A 14,824-nucleotide genomic window follows, 5' to 3' on the forward strand; every position below is an offset into this window, starting at 1 on the left:
AAAATGCACAATCATCTCTCTTGGTTTATCTAGACAGTGCACTAAGCACTCTTAGAAACTTCTCTCCCCTCTAGTCATTACTAGTAAGGTCTCATGACACCTTCCTTTTAAAATCAGGCAAAAAGAGTAACTCTGTGCTGCACGTAGCTTATGACTAGAGAAGCACATGAAAATGACCCGTTAGATAATTCTTTAAAAGCTCATTCTTCAGATAAACCTGAACACTGTTAGCAGCAAGGTGAGAAAGTCGGCAAGACAATGACTGTATCAATAAGGAGAATGCAGGTCCCAAAAAACTAGATTCCCTTCCTGATCACCTGTTTCCCTGAACTGCCCACTACCCAAACAGACACCAGACTGTGAACTCGAAGCAAGCACATTCATCACTCTACAGCCCAGTCACCAGAGCACAATGCGGCTGATGCAATCTGCCACTGTGCTTAATGTTAAAAGGGAGCGTGCCTTTGAGATGGATTGGATAATTACCGGCAGTTGAGATGAGAAAAACTTGCTTTAAGTGTATAGCGGGAGCTATCACGGGGATGGCCAGAGACTGACCGAAATTAACATTCAAGCATCTATGTCAATAGCCCTGTGTATTGCTCTCCAGGTGACCAGATTCAGATCTATGAAAAGTACTCCCTCTTCCTTCTGCTCATTGGAAAGAAATAGTATTGGGGCTTGAAGCTATTTGGCGTTTTAATCATCTCTTCACATTTAATCTAAAATAACTAGTGTTACTCAGAAGTTGACATCTATTCTGGGTAATAGATTAAATTTATTTCTGTTTTCCCCACAACCTCTTCAAATGTAGCCCATTCAAAACTAGACGTGGCTGCTATTCCTTTCTTTCAGTACAAACTTGCTTGCCCCATTCTGTTTGTGTTCTGGGAATTCCTTAGACCAGTGTTTCCCAAGTAGTGGTCAAGTGTTCTGGTAAACACAAGATCACATGCCTCTCCCCCAGGCTTCTGATCAATGGCTTCCTAGGGCATTGGGTCCCACCTGGCCTGCAGAAGCTGTCCTGAGACACTTTCTGCCTTTCTTCAAGAGCCCAGGCATCACTTTAACCTGACCTGCATCTTATTTCTCTGGCCAGAATTCTCCTGTTCTACCCCCCACCCTGAATGTGTTTCAAAGGACTAACACCGTCCCTCCCCTCTGCTGGTGCTTTTTTCATAGGTTCTCATTTGCAGCAGCTCATCAACATTCCATCCCATATTTCAAAATATGAGAGAACAAGAAAACAGGTGGGTTTGTTGTTCTTTCCCCAAAGCTTCCAGAGGACACCCCTATTTGCTGCAACCAAAAGGGAACTAACTCAGCCACTGGCCTGCAGATTAAAGGCAGAGGCCATGCTATGTGCAGGCAGTGGGCAGGCTTGCAGCATAGACACTGCAGAAGCAAAGCAATCATCCCACAGGGCAGGGTGCAGGTACACAGACCCAACAGGCTCACTGGCGCCCCATAAAATCACGGTGAATCCACAGGAAGAAATCCAGTGCTCCCTAAGCATTCCTGTCAATCAAGAATATTTGCAAACAACTGGCAAAAGCAAGTCTGTGGCTTGAGCTTCAGGCAGTCAGGGGACATCAATTACAAGTAATTTAATGTCCTTCCCTAAACCTTCATGAATGATAGCCATTTTGCAAATTAAATCTTGAAGATGTTTAAAGGAAAAAATAGTAGACAGGTTAATCACAAGATTAACAAGGCAATTGTTACACATTTCTTTTGCACTAGTAGGTTCTGTAATGAAGTCTGAAACTGAGAATCTTCCCCAGGATATATTCAAGTTTAATAAAAAGACCAATAGTCTAAATAAATGTAACTCCAAATAATATGATGATACATGCTGTGTATCCAGGGATATAGTCTGAAAGTAAAGGAAATGCTTATTATACAATATTCCCCTCGTTGAACATTTATTATTATCATGATTGTTAGATCTTACTGATATCATCTGCATATGTTGTTTCTATCTATATAACCTTTTTATTTTTAATTCATCCTTATCTATTATCTACATAGGTTTCTTTCCCCTATAGTCTGTGGAGGAACAGCAACACTGTGATATTGAGGAAGTATTTCCATCTATTCTTGTCTCAAGTTATGGAAAAACTAGAACAAGGAAGCAAACTTTGGTACTGATAGGAATTTTTGTCTATTACTAAAGTATCGATGCCACTAATCCACAAAGAACACTATAAATTTGGTATCTGAACAAGGAAAGAAAACAATCATTCTTTACATTGCCTGCGTTGGACATCTGTCTTGAATTTTGATTTCTCGCTTGATCTGTGGGCGTCAGTTTAGACAAGAGGATATTTCCTATGCAGAAGGAAAAAGATCAAACACAGGATATTTGGAAATGACTACTATTTGTGATCTTGTTTGTTACTCTTGTTTTAAGTGGGATAATGGTTACAAGGCATCAATCCCTTAGGAAAGAATATTTTTAAGTGTCTGTTATTGTGCAGAGTAAAACTGGTATTAGTTGGACTAAACACTTCAGCATCTCTTGCAAAACCACTAAGGAGTCTACAACTTTCCAACTCCTAGGCAAATCACTAGGTTAGAAATGTTCTCAGGTTCTTCTCTACTTGTGGCCTCAAGAAGGGGCTGGGAAAAGAATGAGCTATTAGTTCCCTGAAAAGTCTCCAGTGCATCAAGTAATGAGATTGACATGCCATTGTTCGGCTGATGCCCATAGACTACAGAAGTATTTTTCTCACCCGTTGTTTCAAACACTTTTGAGTCAACAATTGAGGCTGATGGGGATAAGGATTCTACAAAATATGATTATGGATTAATACTGTGTACTTCTTAGAGCCAACATCCTGAACTGTGTACCCTAGTAGTTAGGTTCCTTAAATGAATACAGCTGTGACCGTTCTAGCAGAAGCATTCTGAAGAAAGCGTACATACTTACAGTAATCCAAACTACTCTTCGAATTAAATTTTAAATTGGTTTAAAAATATAACCTAGATGCCATAAAGGGTTAACTTGGCTTCAGTCCATCCCACCTTACCTCACAGCACCAGGGTTTAGGAGAGAGGGATGTGACATTCTTACTTACTCCATCAAACACAGAGACCTCTGGAAAAAGGTTTGAGAAGCAAATGAAATTTAAAGAGCCAATTTTCAGTGGGCCTTCATTTTGAGAGCTGGGCTATTTTTGTCCTTGTTTTTAGCAGAAAAGCAGTTCCTGCCTCTATCCCCAAGCATCTGTGACGAGGATAGCAGGGGAAGCACAGACACAGCTGTCCAAATTACATTCACAAATGCAGGTGTTGCTCAGACACAAAACAGAGGTCAGCTGAATACTGCTCCTAATTAGCTACCTTTTCTACTAGGATTTTTCTTTGTAAAGTTATGCATGCAATTTGGGTTCAACTTAGAGACCATTTTTAGATCCCAGCATGCTATCCACCAAGAAGTGGGCTGTCATTATAAAGCATAATTTACAGCATAGTTAATTTTACATGTTTTTTTAGATTCTACATTACACCTAAGGCAAAATTCTGTTCTGCGTACACATTATTCACTGTTTTCCACCCAGCTCTCATTATTTAAAAGTGTAGAATTTAGCCAGAAAATCTTTTAGGTAGGGATGGGAAGAATTCTGCCCTCTTTCTAAGATTAAGAAAGTCCACAGTTTTAATAATGAGGACTAAAGACTTTGTCAAATGATACAAGAACATAGTAGCTATTTGCTATTGTCTTCAGTGGGGAACACCCTGAGGCTTATTACAGCAGTTCTTAGAAATGGCAGGATGGAGACTGGTATCTAATACAATCCATTAGGAAACCCAAGCCCTAAATGAAATGACCACAAAATCCTATCAGTTAACAGAAATGCAGCAGCTGTACATGTTTATTGTAATACAATAGGATATTGTTGCAGAGATAACACTCTTAAAATTAAAAAAAAAAAAAGAATCCAGCAAGTGATGTGACCAGTTTATTTCTCTATTTGAAAAACGAGAATGTCTAGTGTGGCAGAACTTTGGAATACATAAATAAGCATGAAGATTGCAGAGAAGACAGGTATTGTATGTACACTAATGGGCTGCTGGGATCAGCTCTCAAAGTCACTGGCTAAACTTCAAGCCACTGCAACTCCCAGGTTTTGCAGGATGTTCAAAGAACTACCCCAATAACTCCTTGCAGGAAGTGAAAAGTAATGGTCTTTCTCCCCTTGCTGGTTTTACCTACTATAAATATTCCCAATACTAATTCCTATCTTGGCTTCCAGTTATCTATTTTTCAAAACTGTATGCTGTGGAAGTTTAAATTCAGTTTGACCTTAAACTTGATAATTACAAATACGTACACATTGTATATATGATATATATTATACATATATATTATTATGAACTGTTTTTTCAAATTGAATCAGGTGCCTTTCATCAAAGGCTTAAAAAGTTGGATCACTATGCAAAGTGTAACATGTATCACAGGGATTGTGACAAATTCATCTTGCTTGATTTTATTCACTACAGGCAGTTCATCAAGATTCAGACGCATAACCCTTCAGAATCATAGAGAGACAAAAACCCCGGTTCTATAGCCATCTTCTGGGATGGAATGCAAAGTATTTTGTTGTGGTAAGTAAGGCTTTGAAGATGAAAGCACTGGGTCCACTCTTGTGATTGTTACCCCAGTGCTCAGCATTAAAAACGGGAGCCCCAGGGTCTCAGAGATCATTTTAATCCCCCTATATTAAAACAAAACGTGTCTCCCATGCGTTGCTCTAACTACCCTCCTCTGAAGCTTCACCGGCCCCTCCCAAGGGAAAGTGAACTGTTGACTGTCCCAAAAGAATTCCAGACAATTTCCTTACTTGCCTCCCTGTTCCAGTGAAGATTATGAGCCTAATTCTTAGAGACTGCTACTAAAATTCCACCCCGCTGAATTCTGCAGCCTAATTCTTTCGGCATTATGTTTTTTGGCAGAATAACGTGACCCAAATTTGCAGGAGATAATTTGCTGCAACAGTGCTTCTTGCAATGCAGTGAGCGCAAAATTAGCATTTCAGGATTACAAATAAGACTTTAAAAAGTAGTAATTGTTTGCTTCAGAGAAGGACAGATTTTGATCTTATATTATGGAAATGGAAATGCTTAGCAAAATGTGGATGATTTTATGAATTAAGGAAGATTTACAGATCAATGGAAAATAATCAAGAACTAGCAATTTATTTCAGTAATTGGTGGCAAAATGCAATAGCGGTTCTTAAAAGATTAAGAAATTAGCTGTGTGTGTATGTGTGTGTTGATTGTAAAAACATCATGCATTCCATTTCCCATCAATGGTGGCTAATGCTATTCTAAAAGGACATTTTTATATCTGAGATGTCTTAAAACAAAACAAAACAAAGAAACCATAACTATGGCTGTTCCTGTGTTCATCCACCATGCTTCTCACAAACGCTTGGCTGTGTGAGCAAGGTTGGTTCAGGTATTCATTATTTCATCTTTTCTCAATATCAATCAACTTTAATGTAAGGTGTCAAGAAAGACTTGACGTTTTTCTTGATTAGAATTTGTGGATCAGATTTTGGAAAGAGCCAGAGCAATATTCGCAATGGGAACAAGTATAAAACTGAGTGGACTAAAGCTTTCTGGCCATGCTTCTGTGGCTAGTTTCTCAGCCTTGATAAGAAATCTCTACCACTTATCTTTCATGGACCCTAGTCTAGTACTCTACTGCTGGAGAGACACCGTAACTTAGGATACCAGCTGCGACCACCATGTCCTCATCAGATTCATTCACCCTCTCAGAATTCAAACACCAAGACAAGAGAAACTGAAGAGCAGGTTACACATTAGAAGAGGGTTCCTTATTCCAGAAGGTTAAGCATGACAGAGAAAGAGAACAGACAAAACAGAAAGAATAAAAGTACAGGGTGCGCAGTGATTTCGTCTAGAAGCTAAGAGGCGCATGCGCACAGGGTGGTGAGGCCTGCGTGGGCCGCCTCTCTCTACGGTGCTCTTACCTTATTTCTCTTGAAGTAGGCTCGTCGGCAGGCCGCAAAGCACTTCTCGCTGCAGAAGCTTTTCACCTCACTTCCCATACTCAGGGAATAGCGCTTGATTCCCACTTTCTGGCACCAGGCACACATTATTTGTACATTTGACACATCATCTTCTATAATAAAAGTATAAGAAAAATGTTCATATCAGAAGCAAACATCCCTTCAAACTTAGACACACCCTGAACCTCACAGAGCTACTTGAGGTCTGATCTTAATTTCAGTACCTCACCACTTTCTGACCTAGTAGATAGCCAGCTCTTGGGGGGAAGACTCAGTGCTTTTTTCTTTTTCTTTTCTTTCTTTTTTTTTTTTTTTTTTTTTGGTTGTCTCCTAAGTTTCCAAAAGACATCATTTATTTAAAAACCAGACCATGACTGCAGAGCCATGAGGATTCCTAGCACTTGGTATCCTGGTACAAATGCTTATTCTGCCTGGTTAAACCAGGCTCAGTACTAATGAAGCTTGTAAAGAGACCCATTTCTTCAAAGGTACTGCTGACAGCCTACAAGATTCACACTGGGTGGGTCGCCCAGTGCTAACCTACAAATGTGATGCCCTCATGTGAACTTGGACAGTCAGGAGCCAGGCTCAGTCTTGACCTGTTCCCTATTACTGTTACATGAAAGGGGGTGTTGTTCACTCTTGCAATATAATGGTTCCCGATTGATACTGTTACTCAAAGAAAGGAAAGATGTGAGTGGCCATCTTCTCACGATGAAAAGGCACCATCCTGGCTCACACAACAGTCTGCTGTGATACAGCCTTCCCGCACTGCTGTCCTCGGGGAGGCGCAGGCCTGATTTAAATTCCCCTCCATGTGATATGGTTCGTGGTCCCTGGATGGAGGAATGGTAATGGGGGTGTCAGCCATGAGGCCTGAGGTCACACGTCTGCCCAGATCATTCTCAGCCAGACTGGTGGTCCTTGTAGCTCCTGTAGCACCTGCCACCCATGTCATGGGAATGCTCAGAATAATGTTAGGTGGTATGCAGATATTTTCAATATTTAAACTACTGTATTTCTTTTCCTTTGTAGGAGAAGAAAACAAGTTTTACTAGCACAACAAAACCAGGATATCACAAATACTACTGCTTAAAACAAAGAAAGGCTTTTCAAGTGAGTCAGTTAATAAAATATATTGAGGAAATCATAGTGCAGGTGGTAAGACGCTGTAACAAAAATGTGATGGTGATATTCAAATGACTGAAGTCTGGGAAACAGTGGTCTCTTTACAGGGAGTGACTGTAGGAGAGACTACAAGTAGAAGTCTAAGAAATATTTTCTTGTTGCCTCCTAGGGGCTTTCACTATATCTTACGTTTTCTCAGTCTTCCCCATTGACTGTGTGTGTCTGTGTGTGTCTGTGTGTGTCTGTGTGTGTGTGTGTGTATGACTCATTGCCACTATTAGGTGCATCTCTTCCTCCTTTATCAATTTTTTTTGTACTAACCCAGACTCATGCTCCAGACATGACTGGTAATCATAAAATCCCCAACAAGCTCTGGTATAGTGTTGTCTGATTTCTGAATAAAATCCCCCAAAGACTAATTGCTAAGCAAGGCCTGGTCCATGAGTTGTTGACATATTCATGGTTCATAGAGTCTGTCATGCAATCATTCCATTTCCAGGGAAAAGATTTGGTTTGAGGCAGTGTGGTCATCAGCTTGCAAAATTAGAAGCAAACTAATTTGTAGTGCAGTGATAACGGCATTTTTTCCCCCTGAGTGTCATCACTCAGAACTATGTAAAGCATTTTATTTACCTTAATGGAATAAGTGTTGTCATTTTAATGATCATTTTTATTTCACAAATTACATGTTGTAATTTATTGTTAATTATCAAATGAGACAGTGTAAAAGGCAACCTTTGATGTTAATCAAACATTTTTGATAACTTTCTTTAAATGGAGTCATAACATGAATTCAAATGTCATACAATGACTGTGTTTAATTATTTATTCTATTCAAAAAAAAGATTTATTTATATTTTGTATGATTTCTAACATGGCATCTGTCTACATACAGACATTTTACATGGTATGAAAAATTAACAAGACTCTATAATTTACCTTAGAGTATGGAGGAGTTTTAAAAATTAAATTAGAAAGACTATATTTAGAAAATAATCATCTATCATTACTAAACTAACTAGCACTAATAGTTTCTATTTTCCCAATCGATTAGCTGCTTTAAAATCTTAAATTCCTGAAAAAGAATATGATACAGCAGAACTCTCACAAATGATCCATTGGCAATAAGCTTGATTCTGGTGAAATCTGTAGGGAAAAAAAGATTTTATGGGGGAAATTAGTTGGCCACAGAGTTCAACGAGGAGACCCCACTTCCCAAGGATCCACTTTAGAACGTGCATTAGGTTTCCCCTTTCGGTTTCTTCCTTTCAATAGTCTGCTTTGGGGGAAAAAAAATGTAAGTGTTTTAGTCCTAGATCTTTAACTATCATAGACTAAAACTGAGATGTCAGAGGGTGGAGAGCAAAGCTATAAGAAGACTGGGCAGCGGGCCTGAGCTCTGGCCTGGCCTGAAGGAATGGTGCCTGGGGCAAAAAGGCCGCTCATGGGTCTTTCTCACGGAGTAAATCCATCATCAATAACACAGACCTACTTGTCTTTTTTTAAGGGGAGGCAAGGATAGTTTCATACAACAGAGATAACAAATAAACAAAAAGTAGAATTTTAAAGCAGGTTATTTTTATAAATCATTTGTACTACAAAGTAACAAAACGGGAAGATGAGACAAAAGAAATTGCGTACTTTTGTATCTGGCAGTTGGAAAACTCTTAGGATGGTGGTTAGGATCTGCCTTGTTAAATAATTCAGTATCCCCGTCCTTTTTTCACAAAATTCTGTTTCATAAAGGCAAACCCTTTAGAAAACTTCCATCAGATACCTCCTTTTCTGTCACCAAACTGCTATCAATAGCTAATGCTCCAAAGAAGAGTCTGATAAAGGGATTATTCCAAAAGTTCAAGAAAACATTTTCAGATATCTCAGATACTCTAGTCTTATAAAAGTCATTTTTATTAATATATTTAAGAAAGTAAGAAAGAACTGTGATTATTAAAATTAATTTTGTCAGCTAAAACTTAGCTCAAAATTCTCCCACCAGACATGAGATGGTGCCCCATCTTAAACAATATGACTGCACCCCTAGAAAAGTGAGCTCTTCTTAAGTGCTTAAAGCCAAGGGGATTGGTTCATTTCAACAACTGCATCTTTTTTTTTTTTTTTTTTAAATCTGAAACCCAGGAATTGTGTGCATGCTTTATATTAGCAAAATAAAGGGCCCAGCCCTTTAGCTTTTTGAACCTTATCTGCTTTCAAAACTTTTTTATTTAAAAAATATTTCTTCAAACTAGGGAAAAACCTGATTTCTTATATTTAGGCAAAAGGTCCCAGCCATTAGGGATAAGATTACCTCAAAGAAAATTCACATAACAGATCTTTCCTTATAGCCATTATTAGCCCATGTATTTTTCATAATGAACAATGCAGCAACAAATGCAAAATGCTTACAGCATTAAATCACATTCCCAAAGTGAATAGTTTATATAACATAATAAATTTTTCACATGATAATATCATATAAATATGCATCAGTCAAAATATGCATGTTTCAGTTAATCATGAAAAGTTTGTACCACCTCTTTAGGATTTAATTAAGCAAAATATTTAGGGCATTTTCTTTCCAATCAAATGTTCAAAGAGCTATAGAACATTATTCTACTTTACACCCCAGAAGGAGAAATTTAGATTAATTACTCTGAGATAAAATCAAAATTGTATTTATTTATCATAGTGCAGAGAAGTATGAAGTCAAGCATTTCTGGAATGCCTTGCTGAAGCTGTTTGAGAGACTGCTTTATCTGGTGACTTAAAAATAAGGATGGCCATTCTACGGGCATTTTAATTGGCTATGAACATGCATACTAGCTTACCTGACCAGAGCCCAAATAAAATCAGGAGGGCCTTAACGGATCCCAAGTGATTAAACTGTAGATTTACCACCCCTCTGTAACTTTCATGGGAATCCAAGACTGAGGAAAGAAGTGTGAAAGTATCTGCTGGTGATGTTTCTCTCTTCCAACAGTTCCTAGAATGCACATGTCCAGATAATCATTTCAAGACTTGAATTATATGAGACAAGCTGCAAGACAATCTGAAGTGATTCCTGTGTGTTCTCCACGCCATGAGATGAAAGCACAGGTAACATTCTATCAATCTATTTGTTGAAGAAGCTATATTTAAGAACAGAATAAAGATATGGCCTGAAAGGCAGGCAAAAAACTAAGATTAAAGTTTGCTTTCTCTGCAGCCCTTCTTGGAATAATTGAATTCCAAAAACTTTAAGGCAGTCTGATTTAAAAGTCTCTATAGAGACTCTAATTTAAGAGTCCTTTAGAAGCTTCTGTACAATTCCCTGTGTTCCAGAAATAAACATAAGGGAGACCCAGAGGAAATCTGGACCACTGAGTCAAAAGGAAAATAATGATAGTTAGCCATTATTTACTATTTAATAGGTGCCAGGTACAGTGCTAAATTCTTTAAATCCATCACTTAATCTTAATCACAGCCACTACCCCGCAGGCAGGCACTCACATTATCCCCATTGTGCAGATGGGGAAAGTGAGGTTTAGAGATTAAGTGATTTGCTCCAAACCACACAGCCAGTACAAACCAAAGCCAAGATGAAGACCAGGGCATCTGATTCTAGAGCCCAAGCTCTTGACCACTACACCTTAGAGACCACAGCCTTTCTAAATGGGTGAGATTATACACCATGCACACAGACGTCCCTCCACAAAAAGGACTAAAAGGTGTCACAGACTCTGCTACTTACACAGCACACTGCTCCATGACACACTAATAGACAAAGAAAATGGAATCCAAAAGGTCAAAAAGTCTTTGAGGAGACAGCTGAAGTGTTAATCGACATTTGTTGACTGATTTTTTTAAAAAACAAGTTAAAGGCCCAGAGTGCAAGCCTTTACTTCTTTATGACTATGAGACTTGGATTTGCTGCAAACATTCTGTTTGAACTTTCACCAGCAAGTGCCACTTGAACATTAAATGATGACACAGAACCAATATACCTGGATCTCAGGAAGCAGTCATTCTACTCACAGGCAAGCAATACTCTTCCCAGCTTTTTCTTTTGTAAGGGAGGGCCGTCACAGCAGGACATGAATAAGACTGACTTTCCATGTGGGTGAAGTGGGGAACCACTTACATGTGTAACTTCAAAGATGCCAATAAGAATATCCTAGCTTCAAAAAGTATCCTCAACTGCTCACAAAAATTTAATTTTACCATTAGAGAGTAATTTCCTGGGCTAAATATTTCTTAAATCCTATTAAAACACAAATTCCCTGAAAGCAAGAAGGCTCGATATGTATTTGTCTATAGTGATTTGTGCTTTAAAATGAATGATTCTTTCTGAAGAACAAGTTTTCACAGAGAGTGAGGAGAAGGACTAAGGACAGGGCTCCAATGAGAAAAGAGGAGGGCAGAGATGGGAGAGGCTAGGACAAAAGAAGCCTCTGGTCACTACTTTGCTAATGTCTAGCCCTGGGCATATAGGTAGAGCAAGCTGAGGGCTGCCAAGTAAAGGCAGAGTGGACAGAAAAACTACTGCCTGATCATACTGTAGCACAATGTCAGATATTTCCAGAATGACTTTTAGATGTGAATTTAAAGCACAGTGGAAGTTGAAGGAGGTGGGAGGAATGGCATATCGCTAGGGATCTCTAGAAAAGAAAAGCAACAGGCGGATCCACTTATTACAGCTCAAGGGGGTGACTTTTTGTTAAGCAAATGAGGTAACAAATATATACTCCTTCGTGAACCTAAGTCACTATTATTTGAAAGACATTGTGATGGAGTATGGAGAGATGGAGACAGAGGAAACGGGTGAAAGTATTAATACTGCCCCTTCTAGTTGTGTGATGTGGGCAAGTCACTTAAGGGATAGTAATGCCCACCCTAACTCTAGCTGTGGTGAGGATCAATCGAGAGAAAGTAGGCACATTCTTCATGTAAATGAGCCTGCCTTAGAATTACTGGCAATTAGAGCCATAAGAAAAGGGTAGGTGTCACAGCAAAGGAAAACATAAACAAGACGAAAAGACAACCCTCAGAACGGGAGAAAATATTTGCAAATGAAGCAACTGACAAAGGATTAATCTCCAAAATTTACAAGCAGCTCATGCAGCTCAGTATCAAAAAAACAAACAACCCAATCCAAAAATGGGCAGAAGACCTAAATAGACATTTCTCCAAAGAAGATATACAGATTGCCAACAAACACATGAAAGGATGCTCAACATCACTAATCATTAGAGAAATGCAAATCAAAACTACCATGAGGGGCTTCCCTGGTGGCGCAGTGGTTGGGAGTCCACCTGCTGACGCAGGGGACACGGGTTCGTGCCCTTGTCCGGGAGGATCCCCCATGCCGCGGAGCAGCTGGGCCCGTGAGCCATGGCCGCTGAGCCTGCGCGTCCGGAGCCTGTGCTCCGCAACGGGAGAGGCCACGACAGTGAGAGGCCCGCATACCGCAAAAAGAAAAAAAAAACTACCATGAGGTATCACCTCACACCAGTCAGAATGGCCATCATCAAAAAATCTACAAACAATAAATGCTGGTGAGGGTGTGGAGAAAAGGGAACCCTCTTGCACTGTTGGTGGGAATGTAAATTGATACAGCCACTATGGAGAACAGTATGGAGGTTCCTTAAAAAACTAAAAATAGGACTACCATACAACCCAGCAATCCCACTACTGGGCATATGCCCTGAGAAAACCATAATTCAGAAAGAGTCCTGTGGGCTTCCCTGGTGGCGCAGTGGTTGAGAGTCCGCCTGCCAATGTAGGGGACACAGGTTCGTGCCCCGGTCTGGGAAGATCCCACATGCCACAGAACAGCTGGGCCCATGAGCCATGGCCGCTGAGCCTGCACGTCCAGAGCCTGTGCTCCACAACGGGAGAGGCCACAACAGTGAGAGGCCCGCGTACCACAAAAAAAAAAAAAAAAAAAAAGAGTCCTGTACCACAATGTTCATTGCAGCTCTATTTACAATAGCCAGGACATGGAACCAACCAAAGTGTCCATCGACAGATGAATGGATAAAGAAGACATGGCACATATACAATGGAATATTACTCAGCCATAAAAAGAAATGAAATTGAGTTATTTGTAGTGAGGTGGATGGACCTAGAGTCTGTCATACAGAGTGAAGTAAGTGAGGAAGAGAAAAACAAATACCGTATACTAACACATATATATATGGAATCTAAAAAAAAAAAAAAAGGTTCTGAAGAACCTAGGGGCAGGACAGGAATAAAGACGCAGATGTAGAGAATGGACTTGAGGACACAGGGAGGGGGAAGGGTAAGCTGGGACGAAGTGAGAGAGTGGCATAGACATACATACACTACCAAATGTAAAATAGATAGCTAGTGCGAAGCAGTTGCATGGCACAGGGAGATCAGCTCCGTGCTTTGTGACCACCTAGAGGGGTGGGGTAGGGAGGGTGGGAGGGAGACGCAAGAGGGAGGAGATATGGGGATGTATGTATATGTATATCTGATTTACTTTTTTACACAGCAGCAACTAACACACCATGGTAAAGCAATTATACTCCAATAAAGATGTTAAAAAAAAAGGGTAGGTGTCAGCTGTGTGCAATCTGGAGAGGCCCAATGAGCAGGTGCCAGTCTCTTCAATCACATCCCCCACCAATGGATGACATCTGTAGACTCACTAACTCTGAATACAAAGAAAAACCCAGTAATTGGTTAAATTTCAATAATTCAGGCTATTTAAGAATAAAGCCATTAGATTTAATAAAAGCTTCACTTACATTTATTCTTTTTAAAAATTACTTAACTTGAATTAATAGTTGACAGGGTGTTGCCAAATATATCACTGTACTGCCAGATATTCTGTAATTAATAGATGGGAATTCTTTGTAATTATCACATCAACTATCCACACATGGGTGGATCTTTCTACACACCTGAGAAGTTTGCTCTTTTAAGAAATATCATAGTAACAACTGAAAATGTCTGCCACCTTGGTAACTGAACTATCAGAAATTGCCAGAGAATAGAGTCTGAATTAATACAGTTTTATTGCACTTATTTCTCATTAAAAGGAGAGATGCAGTTAAATGATAGCGGGTTCCATACAATTATGATTCTTTATAGTACCTAAAATTATCTCTATTTTTCTTTTGGAAATAGAATTATTTGAAGTGATTTCAAGATTTTAAATAGTCAACACCCCTCTAAATAGAGTAGTACTTAACCCCAAAATAAAATCTAAATTACTATATATAAACTAAAATTTGGTTCCAGTATGTAAAAGGAATGAGCACATATTACACAAAATGACAGGAAAATGATGGAATTTAAAATTAATTTTCAATTTTCTAATGGGAGTTTTCCAGCTGATTTTAAATTTTTTATGTATATGATACATATACATGGGGTGTATATATATGTGTGTGTGTGTGTATATACATATATATATATATATATATATACAGGTCACACACACACACATATTTGTAAAAGATGTGACTTCAAAATGAATTAAACATTTACATCCAGGTGCAGGTCCCTGTGTTATGTCACTGGTCAAGAATGATGAGTTGACTAGGACATGGCCCTGCTCCCAAGAGAACAGGCAGAAAAGTGTGTGACCCATCATTTGACAGGGAGAATGTGATAAGAGAGGAGTTCAGAAGCCTCTTCCAGCCTAGACA

At 39.2% G+C, this 14,824-nt stretch overlaps 1 protein-coding gene across 3 annotated transcripts in view; it reads right to left on the minus strand.

Annotated features, from left to right (window-relative positions):
* The window catches only part of SOBP (sine oculis binding protein homolog), a 152,629-nt gene that overhangs the window by 108,900 nt on the left and 28,905 nt on the right, over positions 1-14,824 (minus strand). For all 3 annotated transcript variants that reach the window (XR_009533971.1, XM_060114965.1, XM_060114963.1), the window contains exon 4: positions 6,003-6,154. Coding sequence is in view for 2 of the 3 variants with exons in the window: in XM_060114965.1 (XP_059970948.1) it covers positions 6,003-6,154 (152 nt within the window). In the remaining variant the exon portion in view is untranslated. The remainder of the gene's footprint in view (positions 1-6,002; positions 6,155-14,824) is intronic.

This window comes from Mesoplodon densirostris, chromosome 12 (genome assembly GCF_025265405.1).
Source record: "Mesoplodon densirostris isolate mMesDen1 chromosome 12, mMesDen1 primary haplotype, whole genome shotgun sequence".
In the NCBI taxonomy this organism is placed as follows: Eukaryota; Metazoa; Chordata; class Mammalia; order Artiodactyla; family Ziphiidae; genus Mesoplodon; species Mesoplodon densirostris.